At 36.5% G+C, this 21,227-nt stretch overlaps 1 protein-coding gene across 2 annotated transcripts in view; it reads right to left on the bottom strand.

Moving 5' to 3' along the window:
• The window catches only part of NECTIN3 (nectin cell adhesion molecule 3), a 62,410-nt gene that overhangs the window by 15,987 nt on the left and 25,196 nt on the right, over positions 1 to 21,227 (bottom strand). The window contains exons 3-6 of one of the 2 annotated variants that reach the window (XM_041410949.1): positions 14,263 to 14,559; positions 12,405 to 12,522; positions 10,148 to 10,299; positions 1,925 to 2,062 (exon numbers count right to left, since the gene is read on the bottom strand). In XM_041410949.1, coding sequence (XP_041266883.1) covers positions 1,925 to 2,062; positions 10,148 to 10,299; positions 12,405 to 12,522; positions 14,263 to 14,559 — 705 coding nt within the window. The remainder of the gene's footprint in view (positions 1 to 1,924; positions 2,063 to 10,147; positions 10,300 to 12,404; positions 12,523 to 14,262; positions 14,560 to 21,227) is intronic. The other variant, XM_041410950.1, reaches the window with a different exon arrangement.

Genomic DNA, 21,227 nt, shown 5'->3' on the forward strand with positions numbered 1-21,227 from the left:
TATTTCACATTAATGGTAGCAGACTTCTCTTTCTTTTCAGGTTTCAAATACTAACAGCCTTATCAGCTTCAATCTCGGCAAGCTAAACACTTCAAAAGATTTAGTATTCTACTTATGAATTCTTTGCTCTGCAATTCAGCTAAAGTTGTTTCATTCCTCCTTACATAATCGGCAGATTTAGTTTGGTAAATCTGCTCAAGATAAAAGTAGAACTATTTCACATGTCAGATAAGATTTCCTATGTATAATGGATACAATGTCATTTTAAAGAATATGTAAAATCAGTATGAATTATTTGCAGGGAAAACAAATCCACTGTGGTACAGAGACTGCACAGAGACTGAATTCCTGTTTCATAGACTCTTGAGTTGCACCACTCAAGAGTGCATTTTCAATACCTGAAGTAGCAGTGCAAGCGTTCACTTCCCTACTAATAATCTGAAACTCTGGCTACCCTCTTCAAAGCAGGTATTGTAACTTAGTCAGAAGCAGCGTAAAACCGCTGTTTTAACTTCTGGTCATAGAAACTCTAACGCTTTTTGGCACCTGGGAAAATAAGCACATTCACATTAGCCTCCAGCTTTGGAATCTATATGGGTGTTTCCTCCTTAATTGTGTCCATATAAACAGCTTTTAAGTTCAATGGTAAGATTCCCACAAAGCCTCCAGAACAGGTCTCAAAAATTGCACCCTGTGGAGTTGCAAAGAGCATCTTGTATGCATTACCGAGTTCTGACATCCTGCCAATTACAGGCCTAACAAAACACCTCACTGTATGTATATATACAGACACTAGAGTAAGCTTTAGTAATCAATGACTAAAAAAATAACTTTTCATCTTATTCAAATACAAGCCTTTGACCTGTTTACAGTTATTCCTCAAAATGTTGTTCATAAGTTAGTTTCAGTGCAATAACTTAACTTTTAAGTATATAGTTACAAGAAGGCTCATTAAAATGCTAAGAGGTATTCATTTTTATGCAGAAAAAACCCTAGAAAATAAAGCTTCAATTCTGCTGTAACTCGTTTTAATTGGTAAAGTATTTGCTATATAGAAGCCTTAAGTTTACTGTGGATGGTACCTAGATTGGGTAATTCAAAGCCCCCAAAGATTATATTTGATCATTGCCTTGGGTAAACTCACTTTTAAATCAGAGAGCCAAGACAGCCACTTTTTATTCTTAAACAATATTGAATGGCAACTTTAATTTAGCCTTTTTTTTTTTTAACTCTGACATAGACCAATATAAGCACTCTGCATTAAAACTCAAATCTTAAACAGTAGTACAGCATTGGGAAAAAAAGCAGCTCAAATATATTTTCCCCAGATTCAGTATTTCCATTGTGTCAAGTCAACATATAAAAACCTTCAAAAAAAAGTTTCAAAGTTTATTCCTCCTCTTGTGTAAGTACAAACAATCTGAAAGTGACCAGCCAATGAAGCAAACTGCAGGTACACGTTTAGTTTTCAGTGGTTACTACACATACCACTCCCTCCGAGATATTACCGCACCATCTAAGTGAGAAACAAAGTCATCATCCTCATAAAATTCACCATGCATGAAACCCATTCCAAATGTTCCACCTTCATGGTAATCCATTGGTCTTTCATAACGGTCCTGGTACCTGTTAGTATTGTCTACATTGTTCAACTCAGGTTTTCCAGGGTCTTCCAAATAATCTTTAGATATTAAGTTCATTGGGTGCTTTGTTTCTTTTTTTATACTGCCAGGGTAAGAACCCATATCATCTGACTGAAGAACATCTATTTGGGACTCTTTTTGCATATCTGATGGTGGAATGTAGCTCTTAGCAAAGTAGTCACCGCGGAACGTCTTTCTTCTCTTATAGTAGACAGCTCCAACCAGAGTACCAAGAAGTAACAGCAAAAGAACCCCACCCACCACACAACCAACAACGATACCCCAAGTGTCGTCCTGTTTTGTTGGCAAGGTTGATGTTGGGAAATTTATTATTCTAGGTTCTGTTGCTAAACCTGTGGTGCCATCAGTCGAAGGATGCCAGGGAACCGTGGGCAGTCGAGTGGTAGTAGTAGGAGGATCTAATGGAAAGAGCAAAGAAGTAGACAAGACACAGAAAAGGCACAGAATGTCAATGCGAGCTAAATCAGTTAAGGGTTTATAAGAAAGCAAAGTTGATGGGTATGTTCTACAAGAATAGTTTTTCATTCTCAAGTTCATGGCACAATAGAAGTCTTAAATTACTCACAAACTTTGAACTAGCTTCCTTACACATGGTTTTGAGTTAAGCTGCAGCAGTACAGAAAGCAGGAGGAGTGAATAAAATAAAAATAGCTTTCAGGTACACAATTTACCCTCCTCAAAGTAAGGAGATGGAATTTCTCTACTCAGATGTTGATCATCATTATTTACCTCCTCCAAGGAGGAAAAACTCAAGCAGTCCTCTACCTTTCCATCCAGCCACAGGGAATTCTGGATCAAATTAATTCATTATGCCACAGAGTCAATTATTCCACATTAAATTCCTCCTTCAGAAATAATTCAGGGCACTGAATATAAGAATGAAAAACCATGAGTTGTGTGCTCAGTCACATGAACTACTGATTTTTAAGCTATTCTCTCCAAAAACATTTGTTTCATTAATAAAACTTACTCAGCCTCACCTTGGGATTAGTGACAGAAGCATAGTTAAATATGGCATGTATTAATCTCAAAGTAACATTTATGTTGAGCAAGGAGCCTTCAGGTTTTTAAAACAATAAAAATTGAAACAGTTGAACCAAAAATTATATCTATGCATTCCTTCTATAAGCCATTTGATTCTTCATGCACAAAGAAACTTCCATATTCATTCCTCAATATAAAATATAAACTGATTTCATGTCAGGTTATGCATGTAAACAAGAGACTGCCAGATACCAAGCTTCTCCAGCATGCAGCTTTTTCCTTTGCTCTTTAGGTCTACTGGAGATGTATGCATGTGTATTGCAGGCAAGGTTCCAAGTGATGGCCTGATGACACTGATATGATACCAATCAACCACAATATTATATACAACTCCACTTCTTATTTCTATGCCGTGCTGAAAAGAAGTCACTTTTTGCCTTGCCCATTGCAAGCTAACTATTTTAAAATCAAAAAAAGCCATTCTAAACATGTTATTGTAGCTTGAACCTTTCAGAGAGAATATTGCATGGACAGCCAAGTAGCTCATTATATCATGTAATTTAGTTAAATGCCCATAAGCAAGATCCATGAAAGAAGTACTACCACCACATTAGAAGCACTCTAAATTTACCATCACAAAGAGTAAGCCAGATAGAACTAGATCTCTGCCAAGCTTTCAGTTATTTGACAAATCACAATAACCATAAATATTATTTTTAATCTCACTACTCAGAGACAGACATACAATTTTTTCATACTAGACAGAATTCTCACATTTGTCATGATTACTATACACCTTGCTGCTGAATGCAACATTTTAACATGACATAAGTAAAAAATCACACAGTTTTTCAAAGGACATAATTTTATTCCTTAACTATGTAAAAAGTGATGGTTTGTTAGGGAGCTATGCATAAATGGAATTAATTTGACAGAAGACAGGAAACTGAACAAGAAAGATGCACTACCAAAATGAATAAGAAGAATTCAGATTATGATTTTAGTAAAAATTGACTTAAAGTGAGTTTGGTCATTTAACAAAGAAGTAGAGATTTAAGAATTCAAGTTTACCAGGGTCCTACGTCCCACACATCCCTAGGTCATGACGTTCAAATCCCTCTTCCTTGAAAAGGTATTTGCTTAAGACACAAGATTTATGACCTGAAAACACAATTTCAAACAGTACCAGCAAAATCCTTCCAAAGCTATATACTTGTTTGGCTTTAATTATCTGGCTTTCTAATTGTTTTGCCTCTGATACTGAGGTCTTATCTCTCCACACCCACAAGGATGTAATATTTGCATCCTGGCAAATTTTACCCTTGCATATGTGAAATAAGCACAGTGACAATTACAATCTTATTAATATATTAGAAATTCAGTGTTTTACAAAGAGTTTTTCCTTCAAAACTTCCCATTCATCCGCCAGTTGTCAGACTGTCCAGCTACATTACCAAAAGGACTAATTAACACATAAAATCAATTGCAAACACAGGATCAATTAAGCATTTGTTCATATGTATTCCTGCAATACATAACCATGATAGCTGTAAGATTTATTTATTTTGGTACCTTTAATTGCTGAAGAAGAACGAAATTAAAACTGTTCCTTCTTGTTTATAAGGCAAATTACAACTAAGAATATGTGAGTTCACTTCTGATGTCATTTAGAGTTTTCTAAATGTAATTTTTTTTTTTTTTTTACTTCCTGTACCAAGCAAGTTTCCCAAATGGAAAACAACTTTAAGATGAGGAATGCCAAATTCATAACATTTTGCTTGCAAATCACATCACGAATGTCATCTCCAAATCAAGAAAATGCCACTCTTATCTGTGGCTATGAAAGATGATATTATTTCATTTCAGCAATTCTTTAACTGTAATATTTCACATAATCACCTATACATGTTTGAGTTTTTAATGCTTTCCACAAAACATTAAGGGCATAATTTAAATTTTGTTTCATATGGCACTTTATTCAAAAGCAACCATTTCCTACTATGACTTCCTTTAACACTTTATTTTGGACCTGATATTTAACAGCTCTTGTCTCTTTCACTGATGTAGGATTCCATTGTTGCACAAAGCACATCATATTAAAATATCCATGCAGGTCAGGGAGCTGAAAACAGCAGAAATTCTGGAAAATACTTGGGTTTAGTTGAAATACGTCTTGATTTCAGTTTTTGTTTCTTAGTATGTTCTGGGGCCCGTTCAAATCCTTTTTACATGTACCCTGCAATAATGATGAGGACAAGCAAAACCCCAACAAAATTTCTTCTACTCTTACATAGCTATCCTCCCTATTAAAATAAAGGACAACTGAATAAAGCAAAACCCAATTTTCTGGTATGATTATAGCAAGTAAAATGTCTCCTTCCATTTCCTACTTGGTTTCAAAGCCTTTGACAAGTTTTCTGCTAATAAAAGCAAGACTTGCTCTTGACTTCAAATGAAGCTCTGATACCACCTCAAATTAAAGGACCCAGGTTCTGGTGCACTGCTTAGTTTTCACACTCTTAATTGTTTTCCAGATGTTTCCCATCAAAGTCAGTACCAAATTTCAACAGTGTCAGCTCGATATTTTTATTTTTCCCTTAAATGACTACTCTTGATATAGTTGTCTCAGCTCTTACAATACCAAGAACTTCTCTTGGCAGGGAAGTTTCTACCATTAAGTTTAGTAGAGATATCCAACTAACATAACATGTTTTGCATCCCAAACACTACATCTCCCTGCTTCAATCCTCCTGCCATACCACATCCTTCAAATTTTTGGTATTCACCTCTGCTTCTGGTGCCAATTCAAAGCCAAAAATAAGCCAAGTGTCAGAGATGAAAGTAGAAAGAGATGGATGAATCATCCCTAAAATCCAGACCACTATCTTCAAAGTCTTAGGTTTAAGTCCTGTCTCGGTATTATCAGCTTATCATTGTTAAAAAAAAAAAATCAACAAGAGAACACAATACTCTTAAACCATACACCATTTTTGATTTAGCCCACTATGAAGTATCTGAGAGGTAAAGTGCCCAGCTACAACAGGTAAGATAATTCAATACTGCTACAATTTACTTGGGTTAAAATTTGTCATTTAAGCATTACAGAAACCAAGTTTTGTAAGGAAAAGTTCCTTGGAGAGTTGTGTTAACACAGACAGTCAAAGTCTGTCTGGTTCCAAAAGCCATAACAGAGTGGCCAAAAATAGTTCTCTCTATTTGCAAAAAACAATCCCACACCATTCAAGATGCAAATGACCCCTTGTTTTGCCTCCTGTAAGACAAGGACCTGCTATCAATTACTTCTAATCCACAAGTGAGTTGCCTTTGAACAAATTACAAGACCTTTCTTTGCACACACCATTTTACTGAGCGGCAAGTACCTGCCTGTGTATGAATTACTTGTATGTTTGCACAGATACATACATACTACTGTGTCTTGACTTGCTGTTCTTGCTAAATTACCCTTATATGTTAAGTACTTAAAAACTGAATAATAATTCTGTGCAGTTTGGTCTTAAAAATTAGTTCTTTCTTTCAACTGCTGAAAAGCTTATTTAGCAACTCCTTTGTGACAGAAGGGAAAGTCAGCTTTCCATGGAAGAAGACAATGTCTGAAAGTAAATGATTTGAAAATTTATAATTCTTTCTTTCTTTCTCCAACCACTGCTACTCTAATGTCAAGCGATCAGTGAGGACACTGCATAACGCTCTCCCCACAAGTGTCTTGCCTACAGAGGTTCCACACTGGAGCTAAACATTTTCCTTAGGACTATTTTCAGTGTGTGCTCCCCCACCTCTATTTTGGCAGCATAATACTAATATTGGTAGCAACAGTTTCTCTCATCAATCATCCAAAGTTCAGTGTGCTTTTGTGGTTTCTAGCTGGGATTGTCATGCACCAAATAAAAGATTTTGGTATTTTTTTGGGACACGAGAAACATATTATCGTAACCTCCAGCATGGAAGAATATTCAGGAAGGCCACTGAAAATTCAAAGCCTGCTAGACCAGGGAGCAAAAACCCTTTGCTAAAGAGCAGTTTGTCAACATCCCTTCCAATATGTAATTTAGAAAATAAAAGAGTGCCCGTATTCACAAGGCAGTCTCAGAACAAATGGTTATATATGAAGCAGCAAAACCTAAAACCAACAATCAGTCTCTGCCATGTTAATGCTCACAGTGTCCACTCTACAAGAAGGTGACCCCTGCACTTACAAAAAACACCTTTCTAGAATTGCTGCCTAACAAAGGTTGACTTTATTTTTAACAAAAGTCATCTCTTCCAAAGGGTGTCATGACAGAAGAAGTATGTTCCAACCTTAATGCAAGCCTCACAGATCACCTCTCCCTTGCAAGGGGAGAAAGGGAAAGCCTCAGTAAACAGCATGAAGGTGAAAGAACACAGAGTCAAGAAAACAAAATTCAATTCCTTGTCTAAGAAAACTGAGTAAATCAATACTGTACAAGGAAGTGCTTTATACATCAAACTGACAGAATGTTTTGGAAAACTTACTTCAACGCTTGAACTCCACTAGGAGCATGACTTGCTTTTGCTGGACAACTATGGAAAAAGTTTAGCTTTACATCATTGAATTAATAAAAATTGCAAAGATAACTGTGCCTTAAGTGCAATATAAAAAGAAGTATCACGCTTCAAAAGCCATTTGAAGATTTCACTATTCCTATAAAGATGTAGAATCTCCCAAAGCTGGAAGATGAAGATACTGTTTAGTTCCTGTCAGCTACTTCTCTTTCATTTCTGTATGTCACTTTAAGAATATTAACAAGCTTTAGGAGCACAACAGAACTTATTAAAAATATAGCTTTGACTTTTTAAACAATGAATATCAGGACCAAAACCAATTTTTTGCTCAGCTTACATTCCAAACCTACAACACATTTCTACTTAATAGGTATTTTTTTCTAGCAGTTAAAAAGCTTAACAACTATGAGCATGGTGACTGTTCAGAAACATTAACTTCATAAATCCTTTTTGACAGCTTCATAATTAAAATTTGAAAGCTGGTGTGATCATACAGCTATGTCTGTTAGCTTCCAAGTTTCAGTTCACATTTTATGCCAAGTTTTATACAGTGGCTAAGAGCAAAGACAGAAAAATAGATTATTTCAGCTTATTGCTCTACAGTACCCCACTGCCATGTTTACTGTTAATAGATACCCGGTGAGTTAAGTCAAATATTACAGGTGGTAAGTGGATTGATTATTAGTCACTTGCCCATCCTGCATCATCTAAGGCCATTTCAATTAAAGAACCAATCACTTTGAAAAATTATTCTTAAGAGTTGCAATAGAATGTACTTAGTATTTGTTTCTGAAAACATACAGGTGTTACAGTAATAATTTTATCAAGCCTCCTGTATACAAAAAGTTTACACACAGTGCTTTCAATCCTTTTGTCAGCATGATCAACATAACACTTTTCAGACTGAAATTTACTGACAGCTAAAACCTTTATTGTTACTGGTGCACCTAACTGGCAAAACCATGACCGTGTATGATTCTGCACTAAATGAGGCTCAGTTTTGTTGCTCCCTGAAAACAGCTACGGTTTGCTAATTGCAGTTAAATTGCTACAGTAAAACCAAGTTGCTGAGCACAGCTGAAAAGCAGCACACACAAATAGTGTCCATCAGTTCACAGGAAAGGCCAACTGCTGCAGCTTAACTGTCTCTGCACTGAGCTGGTTTAAACTCTGTAAGATGCACATCAGGCTAGAACATAAACCATCACCACTGCCCAACTAGCCTGTATGCCTACCCTGCTTTTCAAAAACTTGATTCATTTTAGGAAATATTACCTAAGATTCCCTAGTTGTCCTGTTTTAGTCTGTTAGTTGAAAACATAATTTGAACGACAACCTTTAATTTTGATGCATGACAGTCACAGTAAAAAGCATGAGGTCTATTTACAGTATATAACATTTACAGATCCAAAAACTTGAATAACAGTGGACTTGAAAAAAACTTTTCCCCACTCCTTACAGATAGAATAGGGCTGAGAACAGAGCTGTAAACTGCATTGTTATTTTTTGAGCAAGTCTATTTCAAAGTTATATTCTAGTCAAACATTTCACCCTATTTAATGATAATTTTCTAATTTTTTGAATTGATATTTCTTATAATGTGCCAGTTTTTGTAACTGTTTTGAGACTGCTATGCAGCCATGAAGTCTTCTCCATAGAAGCAGCTTTAGAACCAAAACATCCAAAAGTAACTATCACAGAACTTTCATAACAATTGGCAGCACTTGAAGTGTTTTAAATAATATAAAATTGTAGCTATTAAGTAGTTTACAAGTAATTCAACTGTCTCAAACTATGTATAAGTTTCCAGTTAACTAGCTCATAGGACAGACAGTTTATTAGAACTTACTAGCTTTCCACAGTGGCCTACAGTGTAATTATATCACTGACTTCAACATTATCACTCATTCTAAAGATGCAGATTCTAAAGTGAATTCTGACTGATGTCGTTTCAAACATCTTGTACTTATAGTTTTAGTCTTAAATTCTCATTCTCATTTTAACTCTTAAGTGTTCATATGCAGTTTTAACAAAGAAGTCATCTATGTTTGTAGCCACCATCTCTGTATTCTCTAACAGGCCAACATGTGCTCTGACACTTAATTTGCTTAATGAAATAACTAATGTCAAGAACTTAGTAAAAAGCAGCAACACAACACAACAGAATGAAGTTTTAATTTTCATGTCTATTATCTTCCTCAAAAGGCCCTATAATACTAGCATTTATTGATCAAGCTAATTTACTTAATCCCTTATGGAAACCTGAACAGCTTTTCCACACTTGTATAGAAGTATTCATGCTTACTGTAAGCCATAGTGCTCTTTCACATAAAAGGTGTCACAGTAAAACATTAATTACATTGTGTTTATGATGCAAGGCTGTGTGTTCCAACAGCAGTAGTGCTACACAGACACACAAATTTGCTATATGGTACTAAGTAGATCACCAAGAGTTGTGCATGAGGTATTTGACTTGATGATTACTGGGTATCTGCACCCCAAGAAAATGCCACAAGTAACGGGTGTAAAACACACACATTCAGAACGTAACCCTAACTTCCTTAAAACAGAGCATCTTCAGCTTTTCTAAATGTAGTTGTTCCCCTTCCACTAACATCTGTTTTCTTAATTTATTACAGACAAGGTACTACTTATTGCAGTCAATGTGTCTTGTCAAACACAGGTTAAGACTGCAAAAAAATGTTAATTTAACTACCAAGAGAAAATAATAATCTCAGAAGCACCTTAACTGTAACAATTTCCCTTATAGATTGCTATTTAAGAGTCAGTTTAATCTCAAATTGTGCTGTAGCTTTTAAATGCACACTTTCAATGGTTTTCACACAAAAAGCATATATATTTCATGCAACAACTGGCTCTTCAGTTTGCTAATTCAATCACTGACAAAAAAAATGTTCCAGGTTAACATACTGTCTTTGTTAAGAAGTGAGACTTACCTAATATGTAGATAGTCTTCTGATCACTTTTCTGACCAAGGGCATTAGTCACCTTACAAATGTAAGTCCCAGTGTAGTTATAAGTCAAAGGGCTGCTGAATTGCAGAGTATTGTTAACAGCCAACAGTCCTTCAGGCCATTGTCCATCCAACCTAAAAGGATAGTTATATTTCAAATGTGTATATTTACAACTCGTTTAAACAGAAGGAGTTTAAAATGATACTGCCAATAATCTATAGAATTAATTTTTCACTATGCTCTGACACTTCCAGTGGGCTTTCCTTCAATATTCTTAGTGTACACCTGAAGGTTTACTCAGTATTTAATTTCTGGGCCAAATCCTTTAAATGTCAGATCTGCTGAACTAGCAAGCTGTCTAAAATCTACACCACTACAGCTAAGAAAACAGCATCTCAAAAGAACTCGGAGGAACAAGACAACTCAAGCTCTGAAAACTAACAGTCTAACTAAGAAGCACTTCTGCTGTCAGGATGAGCTGCCTGTTTCGTTTGCACTCAGTAGATATTTCTGTCCATACATTCTTAATTTAGAGGACATTTTGACCAGAACTTCCCAGCAAGAATTCAAGCCGTTTCTCTTCTCCTGAACTGCCTTTTCTTATCTCCAATCACTCTTCTGTCTAAATTACATCACTGAAATGGAATGTGGTATTTGGTGATACACCTGGGGAAACAACTGGTTAAAAAAATTATTTTTTATCAAATGACTTTTCTAAGTCTATAATTTTCCTGTACAATTTTGCCTAAGATTGCAGTTACAACTGTGTAAACACAAGAGAAAAAGGGGAAAGGGCAAAAGCCCTGAAACTGTTCTAACAGAGGTGCCAACTGCCCATTAAACACCTGTGTAATTCCATGCCATTGAAATCCATTTTAATTTACCTACGCACCTATTAACAGCCAATGAGGCCTAAATCAATATTCAAACTAGATCACTAGATGACAGTATCTTGAAAGCATTTAGCAATTGTGATTTTTTAAGTAGTATTGAACAGAAAGGCAACCATCACTTTAAAACAGGTACTCAAAGGAAAAGAAACAAACACTTCACAGCTCACACTGAATGCAATCTTCAGAAAATGGTTCAAAACAACTGTCTTAGTCCTTTGCTGTGATTATTGCCCAGAACTGCTTCAGCCATATAAAGCTGATAAAAGTCATCAGGCACATACTTCATAATTCATAGTACCAGAAGTATTTATTTCAAGAAATATTACAAAAACAGTCAAGTGGTTTGAAAGCTCTATGCTAATAAAATTCTCATACATGCAACATTTAAAAACATTACCAACCATGAAAATATCACCATCCCAGTAAATACAAAGACATCTTCGATTCCAAGGGATAAAACTGGTCGGTAAGGGAGTTCTACAACCTGTTGTAATCTGACACCAGTCAAACAGCACACAGTTCAACACAGTATTTCTCCAAGCTCAAGCTACCCTTGTTTTATGTGGATTTCCCCTCCCTACACATGAAGTTGCTTATTCACCACTACTACAGCTTTTTGGATGGGTTTTGGTGTTGCTTAGAAAGGCACACCAGGTTTATTCCAGAAAATTTAGATTTCTTGTAAAAGTTTCTTCCATTTTAAGTTTGGGAAGCCTAGCAGTGATCTTTGAAGCTTGAATGGCTTTAAATTTATTTAAACAGGTTCATTTCTTCTAGAATTGTGAACATTGGTAGTATTGATTAGTTCTTACATATGTTTAAAATTCAAATGAGAGAACTGAGAACCTAGTGCATCTGAAGAAGCAAGTGGTACTGCTGTTAGGGGCTTTTCCTAAACACAGGAATTTTTATGTGCTGAAATTTCTCATCACAGTGATTTTGAGCTAAGCCTGGGATGGGAGTCTACAGATTCATGAAGTGTGGATGATATGTAAACTTTTAAATTTGTTCATTAGAGGCATATGTAAATAATAGTTGGATCATTATTAGAGTTATTGGTCTTTGCTCTACATGCTGTAACACACAGTGCTCAGTCCATCTTGAGTAACTAGAGAGACTTTATCCTGAGAGTAATGACAAACTGTTTAGGCACATAAATTTACAAGATATCCACTCACCTGTATTCATACAAACACATATCTCATATTCTCTTTTTAAAAAGCTGGATAAAACCAGTATGACCAATACAAGTCATATACTCTTTGTTTTCAAAACATGCATTCACTGTAAGCAAAGTGATTATAGCACTTGAATCATGTGGCAAGACCCTTTTCATAAATATTTACCTGGTCCACATAAATTCCATAGGTAATGGATTTGCATCAGCATTACATTTGAGCTGAACATTTGCTCTTCCAATGAACCAGTTTCCATCATAGCCAGTTACTGAAACTTCTGGGGCATCTGACAAAAAAAGATTTAATCTATGAACAATCACAATTTAAACATTTAAAGTGTATCACGTGTAAGATTAATAGAACAGATAGGTACATTTTTCATGTTGGTTTTTTTTTTTTTTTGTGTGCTTTAGTTGTTGGTTGTCTTTTTGTTTTTAATTTAAAGAACACCACCAAAATATACAGAGAACATTATACAGTTCCAAGCTACAACATTAATATGCAGCAGTGAACAAATTGTTTTAATCAGTGCAACTTTCCCAGTGTGTTTTCAGCAACCACACAGCACCTTGAGGAAGTGAGAGGACTTCAGAAAAAAGAAATCAGTTTCATGTTTTTGGGAAGGAGGAATGGTAATTTAGAACTACTTCTCACTAAAAAGATACAGCAAAGGATCAGAAACAACCTTGGGAGAAACCAGGTAATTAAGAAATCACCAACATGTTCACAGATGCCAACTGTAAAGATTAAATTATCCAGTGGCATCAAAATGCAGAATTATGTTATAGCTCTAAAAAGCCAGCAGGTGATGTCAGAGAGGCCTAGGAAAAATATTTAAAAGCCAAGGAACAGACAAACCAGTATGATTTCGGATAAGGTCTGGAGCTGAAATGGAGAAGCAGTCGCAAAACCTAATAAGCATCAGGGAAGACTGAAGAGCACACACTGCTTCTCACTTGCTGCTGTGTACCTGACTATACAACCTTGTTAGAAATTCTGAAACATGCATTAACACTAATCTCAGATGAAAATATTGAAGACCAACTTGCATCCTCACTTCATTTTCAACAGGAAATCATTATTTTATTCACTGTTTGAGACAATGCAAATCCTCTTCAGTTTCATTTCTGTATCAATGGCCCTCCAATCTAGAACTTTATTTCAAGACAAATAAAATAAAGCAGTGTGAATCACTATTTTATGCCAAAATAAGTGATTCTTCACCAAACAGAACAAAACCAAGCCAAAAATCAAATAGTAGTCAAATCAAAACAGTCAAGTCTACTTTTTCCAGCCACTACATTTGTTTTACTTCAACTGACAGACTTCTGTGGTTTAGGAACTTTAAAGCAGCACACAGCCAAGACAGGACATCAAAGGAAAACACTAAAATGGTCGGTTTCGTTCATATATGTAACTGTCTAACAAAAAGGGAACACATGCCTAAAGCTTACTTGTCTTAACTGGTTTTAACTAAGCAACACTGTAAGCCACCTTGTTTTGTATTCATGTCTTCTAAAAGCCATATATTTTTTAAAGAAGCCTGGTGCAGGTTTGAATTATATGAGCAATCTGAAGCTGAATAACAAACACTAGGCATGTATGTATTACGTTCTTGTTTCCTTGTGCTAGTTAGAGTGGACAAAGCTAGGTGAATAATCTGAAAGTAACTTACTGACCAACACAAGACCTATTTTCAACTTAGCATCTCATACATGAATTTGCATTAGCATTCTTTTTTAATACTGCTGAAATTTTAAGACTCTATAAACGGCTTTTGGATCAATCCTCATGTTTACCCATGATTCAATATCCAAAACAGTATTCTAGCTTCATGACTTTATTTTCAATACAGAGACCCTAGGCTTTTGCTCCTGCTGGACCTGCCTCTTAGCACAGCTTTTCTGTATAGTTTCCGTTTTCCTGAAGCAGAAAGCGCCCATCTCCTTCCCGTGGAAGGTGTACACTGATTAAGGGGGAAGTTGCAAGATACATACCAGGAATAATCACCTCACAGAATACTTACACTGTATGTCCAACATGAAAGGGTATCTCATCTCCTTTTCAAGGGTTGGGTGCCTCACAACGCAGGTTATGCGTCTTCCTCTTGCAAATCTTGTAGGGACAATCACATAGTGGCTTACAACTGTCACTGTTTCATTTGGAAACAAAATGGAGGTGGATTCCATTTCACCAAGGCCTCCTTCCCAGTCAATCTGCGCAGCAGGTTTTCCAGTGGCTGCTGTACAAGTGGCTGCTACTGTCCTATTTGCCCCATCTATTAGAAGATTTGGTCCTTTCATTAAGCTCACAACAGGTTCAACTAAGGAGGGGGGAAAAAAAAGATTTAAACAAGAACTCCACATCTTTGAAAGTGTCACTACTTAAAAAAGTTAAACAAGATCTAATCTCTTTGCAAATGCTCATGTTAATCAGACATCCCAGAAGACTATGCATTATCTCAAGAGATGACAGCTCTACAAGGCTTTGACCTGTTGACACTGCCCCTCTTTGTCCACCCACTCCAGTTCAGTGTTGTTCATTCAATACATTTAATGCACTGAAAGGGAATTCCAGAGTGGCTGGGTCCAAAACGCCAGATGCAGTGTCTGACAACAGCGAACTAAAGGTATTAGTTTGAAATGACACTGCAGTTTGGTTTTTTTCAAAAAGCTTAGATTCTGCTGCATTTTCAAGCATTCAAGAATTTATCTATATTGTCAGTTTGTGTCACTTGAAATCTACTTCAGTGTTCTAACACCCAACATTAAGAGTTTAAGCTTTTCTTGATCACTATTATAGAAATGACTTCCAAGCTGCATCTTTATTATATATATACACCACACATTGAATAAAGGATCTAATAAGTACACAGAAATATGCAATTGTACATAAAATCTACAATATACAAAGTAATCTATATATAAATAACATTTCAATAACAAAATACAATAAAAATAAAATTCATTGTTCTATACAAAAATAAAATTTTGTCTGTATATATTTTGCCTACATGGAACTCAATACTAAGACTACAGAAATCTGCATGTGGAAGGATGTGACCTCCTTGCAAAGCCACTTCTCACCCCGAAATTTTAAAAACGTGGGGAACACACTTATTTCTAAAAGGAAGTTGAGCTCCTCATGGACAAGTCTACTGCTGAGGGCCATAGACTAACAAGCTTCCAAAAAATTTCCTTCTGGTTTAGCAAATCTGTTTCGGCCCTGTACAAACCACCCACCAGTTACATCCCAAGTCAGAAAAACTACCTGTTGCTTCAGATACAAACCGTGGCTGGGCTGTGTTAGAATGGCCTGAGTGTGTCACCAGTTCTGTAAGGGACAGGTTTGCAGTAGTGTACCAGCCTGTTCCACAATCCTGGTCTCTTGCTCTAATCTGGCTACTGGAGTCCTCTGAAGGAAGGTCAGTGCTACTCACCATAATGCTTCAGAATCCACCACAGTGGATCAGCCCTCACTAATCACAAAGCAGAGATAAGTCTTGCAACTTCTGTGCCTTTCAGTATCAGAAGGAAAAAAGTTAGTTCATGGAATTTCTTTCCAATAAATTGAAGCTGACTGACAGACACATCTTGTAAGAGAATAGAGCCAAGTTCACCATACATGGCAAGTTCTCCAACTACTTCCAAAGATAACAAATATTTTCAGCTTCTGCCTATTTAGTGCCAGGATCAGTTTTTGACTTTTTTGCTCAGTCTAACACTGCTCATGTCTGAACAAGTTGGTTTATCATTTGCCCAATTACACTAAAGGAAAAGACAACTATTAAATGGATAGCCTTATAAAAATGTGGGTTTTCTGTTCTATGCTTAGAAGTGCTTGAAGAATACAAGTTGTTATGAAACTGAAGAGTGTTTGGGGAGATAGTGAGAGCAAATTATTTTCTACTTTGTTTCTCTGAATGCCCACCCTCTGAGATTTGTTAGTAACCCTACCAAAAATAAGCCAATAGCAGGTTTTTTTCTGCCAAGTTGCACACTCACTCTTCTAGATCTGAAGCATTTCTAATAGAGCCTCTTTCAAAATCTGATTCCCTGCTCTACAACACCAGCAACAGCTACAGCTTTGTGCAGTAAGTTTGCATATCCGAACTGATGTACATTGAAGCATTGTCTAATCCTCAAAAAAAGCCTTTAAAACCTAGTATGGAGAACTTGACATTACATAGCTTTGTTATTTGACCCACAATTTGGTTTTCCTGATTTAACATGAACACTACTGCCTTGTTCTCCTGAAATTACTGGTAGAGACTTCAATAGCTTCTGTAACATTACTAAAATGCAGAAGTATACACCCAAATTTATATTTAGAATTTTACATGCATGAAGGTTCTAATTTTTGCTGCATCCCTCCCTTCCCAAGATTTCCATAACAGTAAAATAAATTAAATTAGCAGCTATTATTAGCATTTCATGTCAAAACTGTAGACTCAGATAATTTCAGCTGGAAATAAAGGCTTGATATGTTCTATTCCTTTGATTTTTCTTTTAAAAAAATATGCAACTGTGTAATTTGTCCTCCACCTCTTTGTGAAGGGATATGTAAGTAAACAAGAACTCCTAACTAAGTTGTAGAGATGTCCATACCCAAGCAGACTACTCACTACTGTACTTTTAGAAAAAGAAGCCTTCAAGTAGCCATAAAGCACGATAGACTAATTTTAAAAACCTACTTTCTCAAATGATACCAGAGATTTGTCAGTTTGAGTTCATTGTGTAATACTTAGTTTTACACTTGTCAACTAGACAAAAAGGTAAACTGTTCAAAACTACTCAGTGTCATAAAATATACTTATTCCCAGTCCTACATGTTTCCATATCCAAAGTACAGGCTTTGGAATTGTTTTTGTGGCAATTTTTTGTTTTTTGAAAGTGTCATTTCTATATGCAGTCCTTTTATCCCAGGACCATTTGTTGTGCCACATGAATGTGATTTTCACTGACTTTCTCTACCCACAGTGGTGGTAGAGAACACAAGAGGCAGCTGGGAGAACATCAGAGAAGCTGCTACACCCATCAGTAGAAATGTTATGCTCTATTCAGGCCAAATAAAAAAGACAGTGAGGACAACGCTTTGTGTGGAAAAGGAAGCCATCAATCCCCTAAGATGCAAGACCTACTTCCACAGTGTGAGAGATCCTTCTAAAGCAACATTATGCTGTGAATTATATTTGAGTATTAAAGACAGGATGGCTGAAGCATGGAAGAGAGATGGGCAGTTGTTCAAAAGGTCTCAACTAATTTGCCCATCTGTGCTTGCCCTTTTACTGACTCATGACCACCACCTAATTTCACCCAGCTTATTCAACCCTCGCTTTACACTCAACATAGACATACCAGAAATCTCACTGCTCTGGTCCTTACACTTCTTTACAGAAAAAAACACAATATAGCATCCAGACACGAGCCTTAAATCCTACTGCATCAAGTTTGGAGGCCAAAAAGCTGCTTCTTGGTTTTCCTGACCTTCATAAGCCTTTTTCAATTGCTTCTATTAGTTTTAAAATTATTTTTCTGCACACACTAGGCACAGGAGGTCTGGATGATGTTGGCATGATTACAACACAAACAGGATTATTTCCTCCCAACATGAAATTTACTAATTCCTTGGCAATAGCATGACACTGGGAATTGTCATCTTCTTTATCACATCTGACATGTACTTGATTGTCACCCTGATTTTGTAAGACTTTGTTAAGCCTTCTGATGTTTGCATTCTTTCAACAAACTTTCTCACACACAGTTCTGTAAATAACCTATGTTTTGCATTCTTTCATGGAGGTGGAGAGAATTGATGGACCCTTGGTCTGTCCAGTGGCATTGGAGAGGTGGCACTGTCACCCTCCAATCCACTGTCACCTTTGGAAAACTATAAATGTTAGAGTCAGAAAATAAACTTCTTCTTCTTCCTTTTTGTTCCCCTCGAGAGCAGCAGTGTCTGTGTCATCATTTCATGCCGTATCACAACACCTGATTAACTTCTTTCCAAAACAGTATTTCACGTTTTTATTTTCTCTCACCTCAAAACCAGAAGCTTTATCTTTCTAAAGATGTTCTTTATCCTGTTTGCTAATTAATACTTAGTAATTAACTTATTAAGGTTTTCTTGTTTTAGTAGTTTGGGGCAGTTTGCTTGTTTGTTTTAAGGCCAGTCAGTTCACTAATTTGCCATCTTACTCGATACCTTTTCTTTGCCCTGAGTATTCTGTGGTATCCAGACAAAGGTATTTTGGTTCCACCTGAGAGAATCCCAAACACATGAGATAACTCCATGGAGCTAAAAGATACAGCAGAGTACCTATGAGAGATTCATAGTCCATTGAAGCGGCAGACGGAGGCTGGACATGTTTTTTGAGGAAATCTCAAACTGAAAAATTTCTATATGTAAGCAACCACATTAATGCTAAGAGCTCTACTATGTACCTAATTTTTCATATTTCTATCTATACTGTCTGACATTCATCATCTTTTAATTCCTAACTGGAAGACTTTCTGCATTAGTGTCTAGGATCTAATTCATGCCGATGGACGTGCCTTTGACACTCCTTTGTACAACTCATTCCTCACTTGTAGCATTGATAAGAGCTAGGTTGCAGAGGAACAAGACCTACTTTATAAATACCCATGATAAGAAATCCAACTTAGCAAGACAGAGTTAAACCAAACCAAGTATTTAAAATAGTCATGGGCAGCACTCAAGTTAGTAAGATAAAAATTATGTCAGCTCTGCAAGCTACCAAGCAACACGCCCTTTCTTCTGCCCTGAGACATCAGTTTGCCTCATTTGGTCAGCATCTTGGGATCTTGGGGAAACCAACAGCTTGACACAAAAATTATTTGCCGTATTTTGCACAAGTTTAATAAGGTAAGTTTGGCAAACCAAAGTTTCAGAAAAGTTCAATATATCTGCTTGATCCTAAAAGCATTTTTGTATTTCCACTGTCTTAACCTCTTCTTTTACAGTGCATTTCCTTAAGACAACATGAAGAACTAAACAAAGCAAACTGGGAGTGGGCAAAATCACCAAACATGGCTCATGTGTTAAACTTGGGGCACATAAGAGGTTTTAAATATGACCTTAAGCGATCAGTGCGCTGTGGCAAAACATAGGGCATTTTATCTTGCAGTTATTTCTTTCTTCCATTTGTCTTCAGCGTCTCCACTTCAGAGCATACAAGGACTAAGTATGCCCACTACACAGGGGAAGGAAACAAATTCTTTGCTAAATAAGAACAGTCAGGGACTAGGAAAAAAGGCAGTCCTGCTTCAACTGGAAATAGCCTCAGCCTTAGGACAGGAACTTTTTTCCTTACCAAAGGAAGAGTTTTTTAGACCAGTGGAAGAATACAGTCAATATATCAATGAAGATGATTTTAAGTTACATCAAGATTTAAATTACAGCAATTACATGCCTTAAGATTCTGGTGAGCTTGGAATTGCTGAGTTCAGGCCAGCAAAGTTCACAAGTTGTGAACTTTGATGTTCAGAATATGCTTGTATTAATTTACAAGCATATTCTGAACATCAGTACTTCTCCAGTATTTTGACTGTTTAAGTCAGTGTGGCAAAGAGTTTCTAAAAGGACAGAAAATACACAGCTGAGGCCAAAGAACTTAAGTCCAACAGAAGGTTAGCTACCATGCAAGTGAAGCTGCTGGTAACTAGGATGGAAAAGCATCTTTGCAAATAACAGCTGGTTTTGCCATTTAGAGGGTCCTGAGAGACTTACAGCAATTGGCAACCATCTACATCAATGATGAAAAAAGCCATGATCAGAATCACGGTTTGCCTAATACTTTTTTGCCTATTTCAATTGTGCTTTTTCATAGCATATATCTAATGAAACAAGTTGTGGTCCTTCTACTCTTCCAAATGTAGATTAATAAGCACATGAGACATACATGTGCTTTCCAAGTTCCTCCAGAAACCTGATATTATGAGTGCAAAATGGACACAATAGCTAACGTTACCTGAAAAAAACAACCCCAAAACAATCTTAGAAAGAGGAACTGACTAGAAAAGCTGAGGGGAGGTAGTAAGAAATTCCCACTGCTTATTGGTAAAGCACAATAGCTGAAACCTGAAGTCAAGAGACTGCTATAATAACCACACACATAGCCACTTGCAATACAGATGGAAGTCAGGTGAAAGACAACTAAAAGACCACATGCTTTGTGCATCACAAAGAATTTTGGTTAAGTTACTGGTTTCAAATTGGATTAAGCCAGTTACTTTGATGCATTTATTTTGCCCCACCTTGTGGTGAAAACCAGTTTACATACTGTGCTACAGCCCTCTGATTAATCCCATTGAATATTCTACTATTATGAAAAGCTGGTATCAAAGATGAAGAGATGATCCTAAAAAGCTTACAGAAATAGTCATTGACAACCATCTCAGCTACAGGAAATATCATTTTACCACCCCCCCGCCCCCCTCCCTGGCAAGAGATACAGAAGTACCTTACACTACTACAAGAAGAATACTATTAAAGGAGAGGGCAACTTAATAACCGGCTTTCAAGTTTCAGAGGAATCATTTTACCTTACACTGCAGTAACACCTGAGTTACTTGCACTTCAGCACTAATTCCTTATGACAACAATACTCAGCCCTCAACAAGAGGGACAAAATTAGTGCAAACTAAACCTCAAGTCTATAGAAGTTTCACATTATGACTATCCACAGTCAAGAGCTTAAATTGACTTTCTTCCCCCAACTTCTGGGAAGCCATCTAGATAGTTTTGCTTGACATTTACATTGATGCAAACTGTTCTTTGCACACCAGACCTAAGCAGCTATATTAAATTATCACATTAGCAGCACATTTATAAAATCATAGAATTGCGTTGGAAGGGACTTTTTAAAGGTCATCCAGTCTAATGCCCTTGCAATAAGCAGGAACACCTTCAACTACACCAGGCTGCTGCAGAATCCCATCTGAATGTTTCCAGGCATGGGGCATTGACCCT

The sequence above is a fragment of the Onychostruthus taczanowskii genome, unplaced genomic scaffold (genome assembly GCF_017590055.1).
Source record: "Onychostruthus taczanowskii isolate IOZ18803 unplaced genomic scaffold, ASM1759005v1 scaffold34, whole genome shotgun sequence".
Taxonomy (NCBI): domain Eukaryota; kingdom Metazoa; phylum Chordata; class Aves; order Passeriformes; family Passeridae; genus Onychostruthus; species Onychostruthus taczanowskii.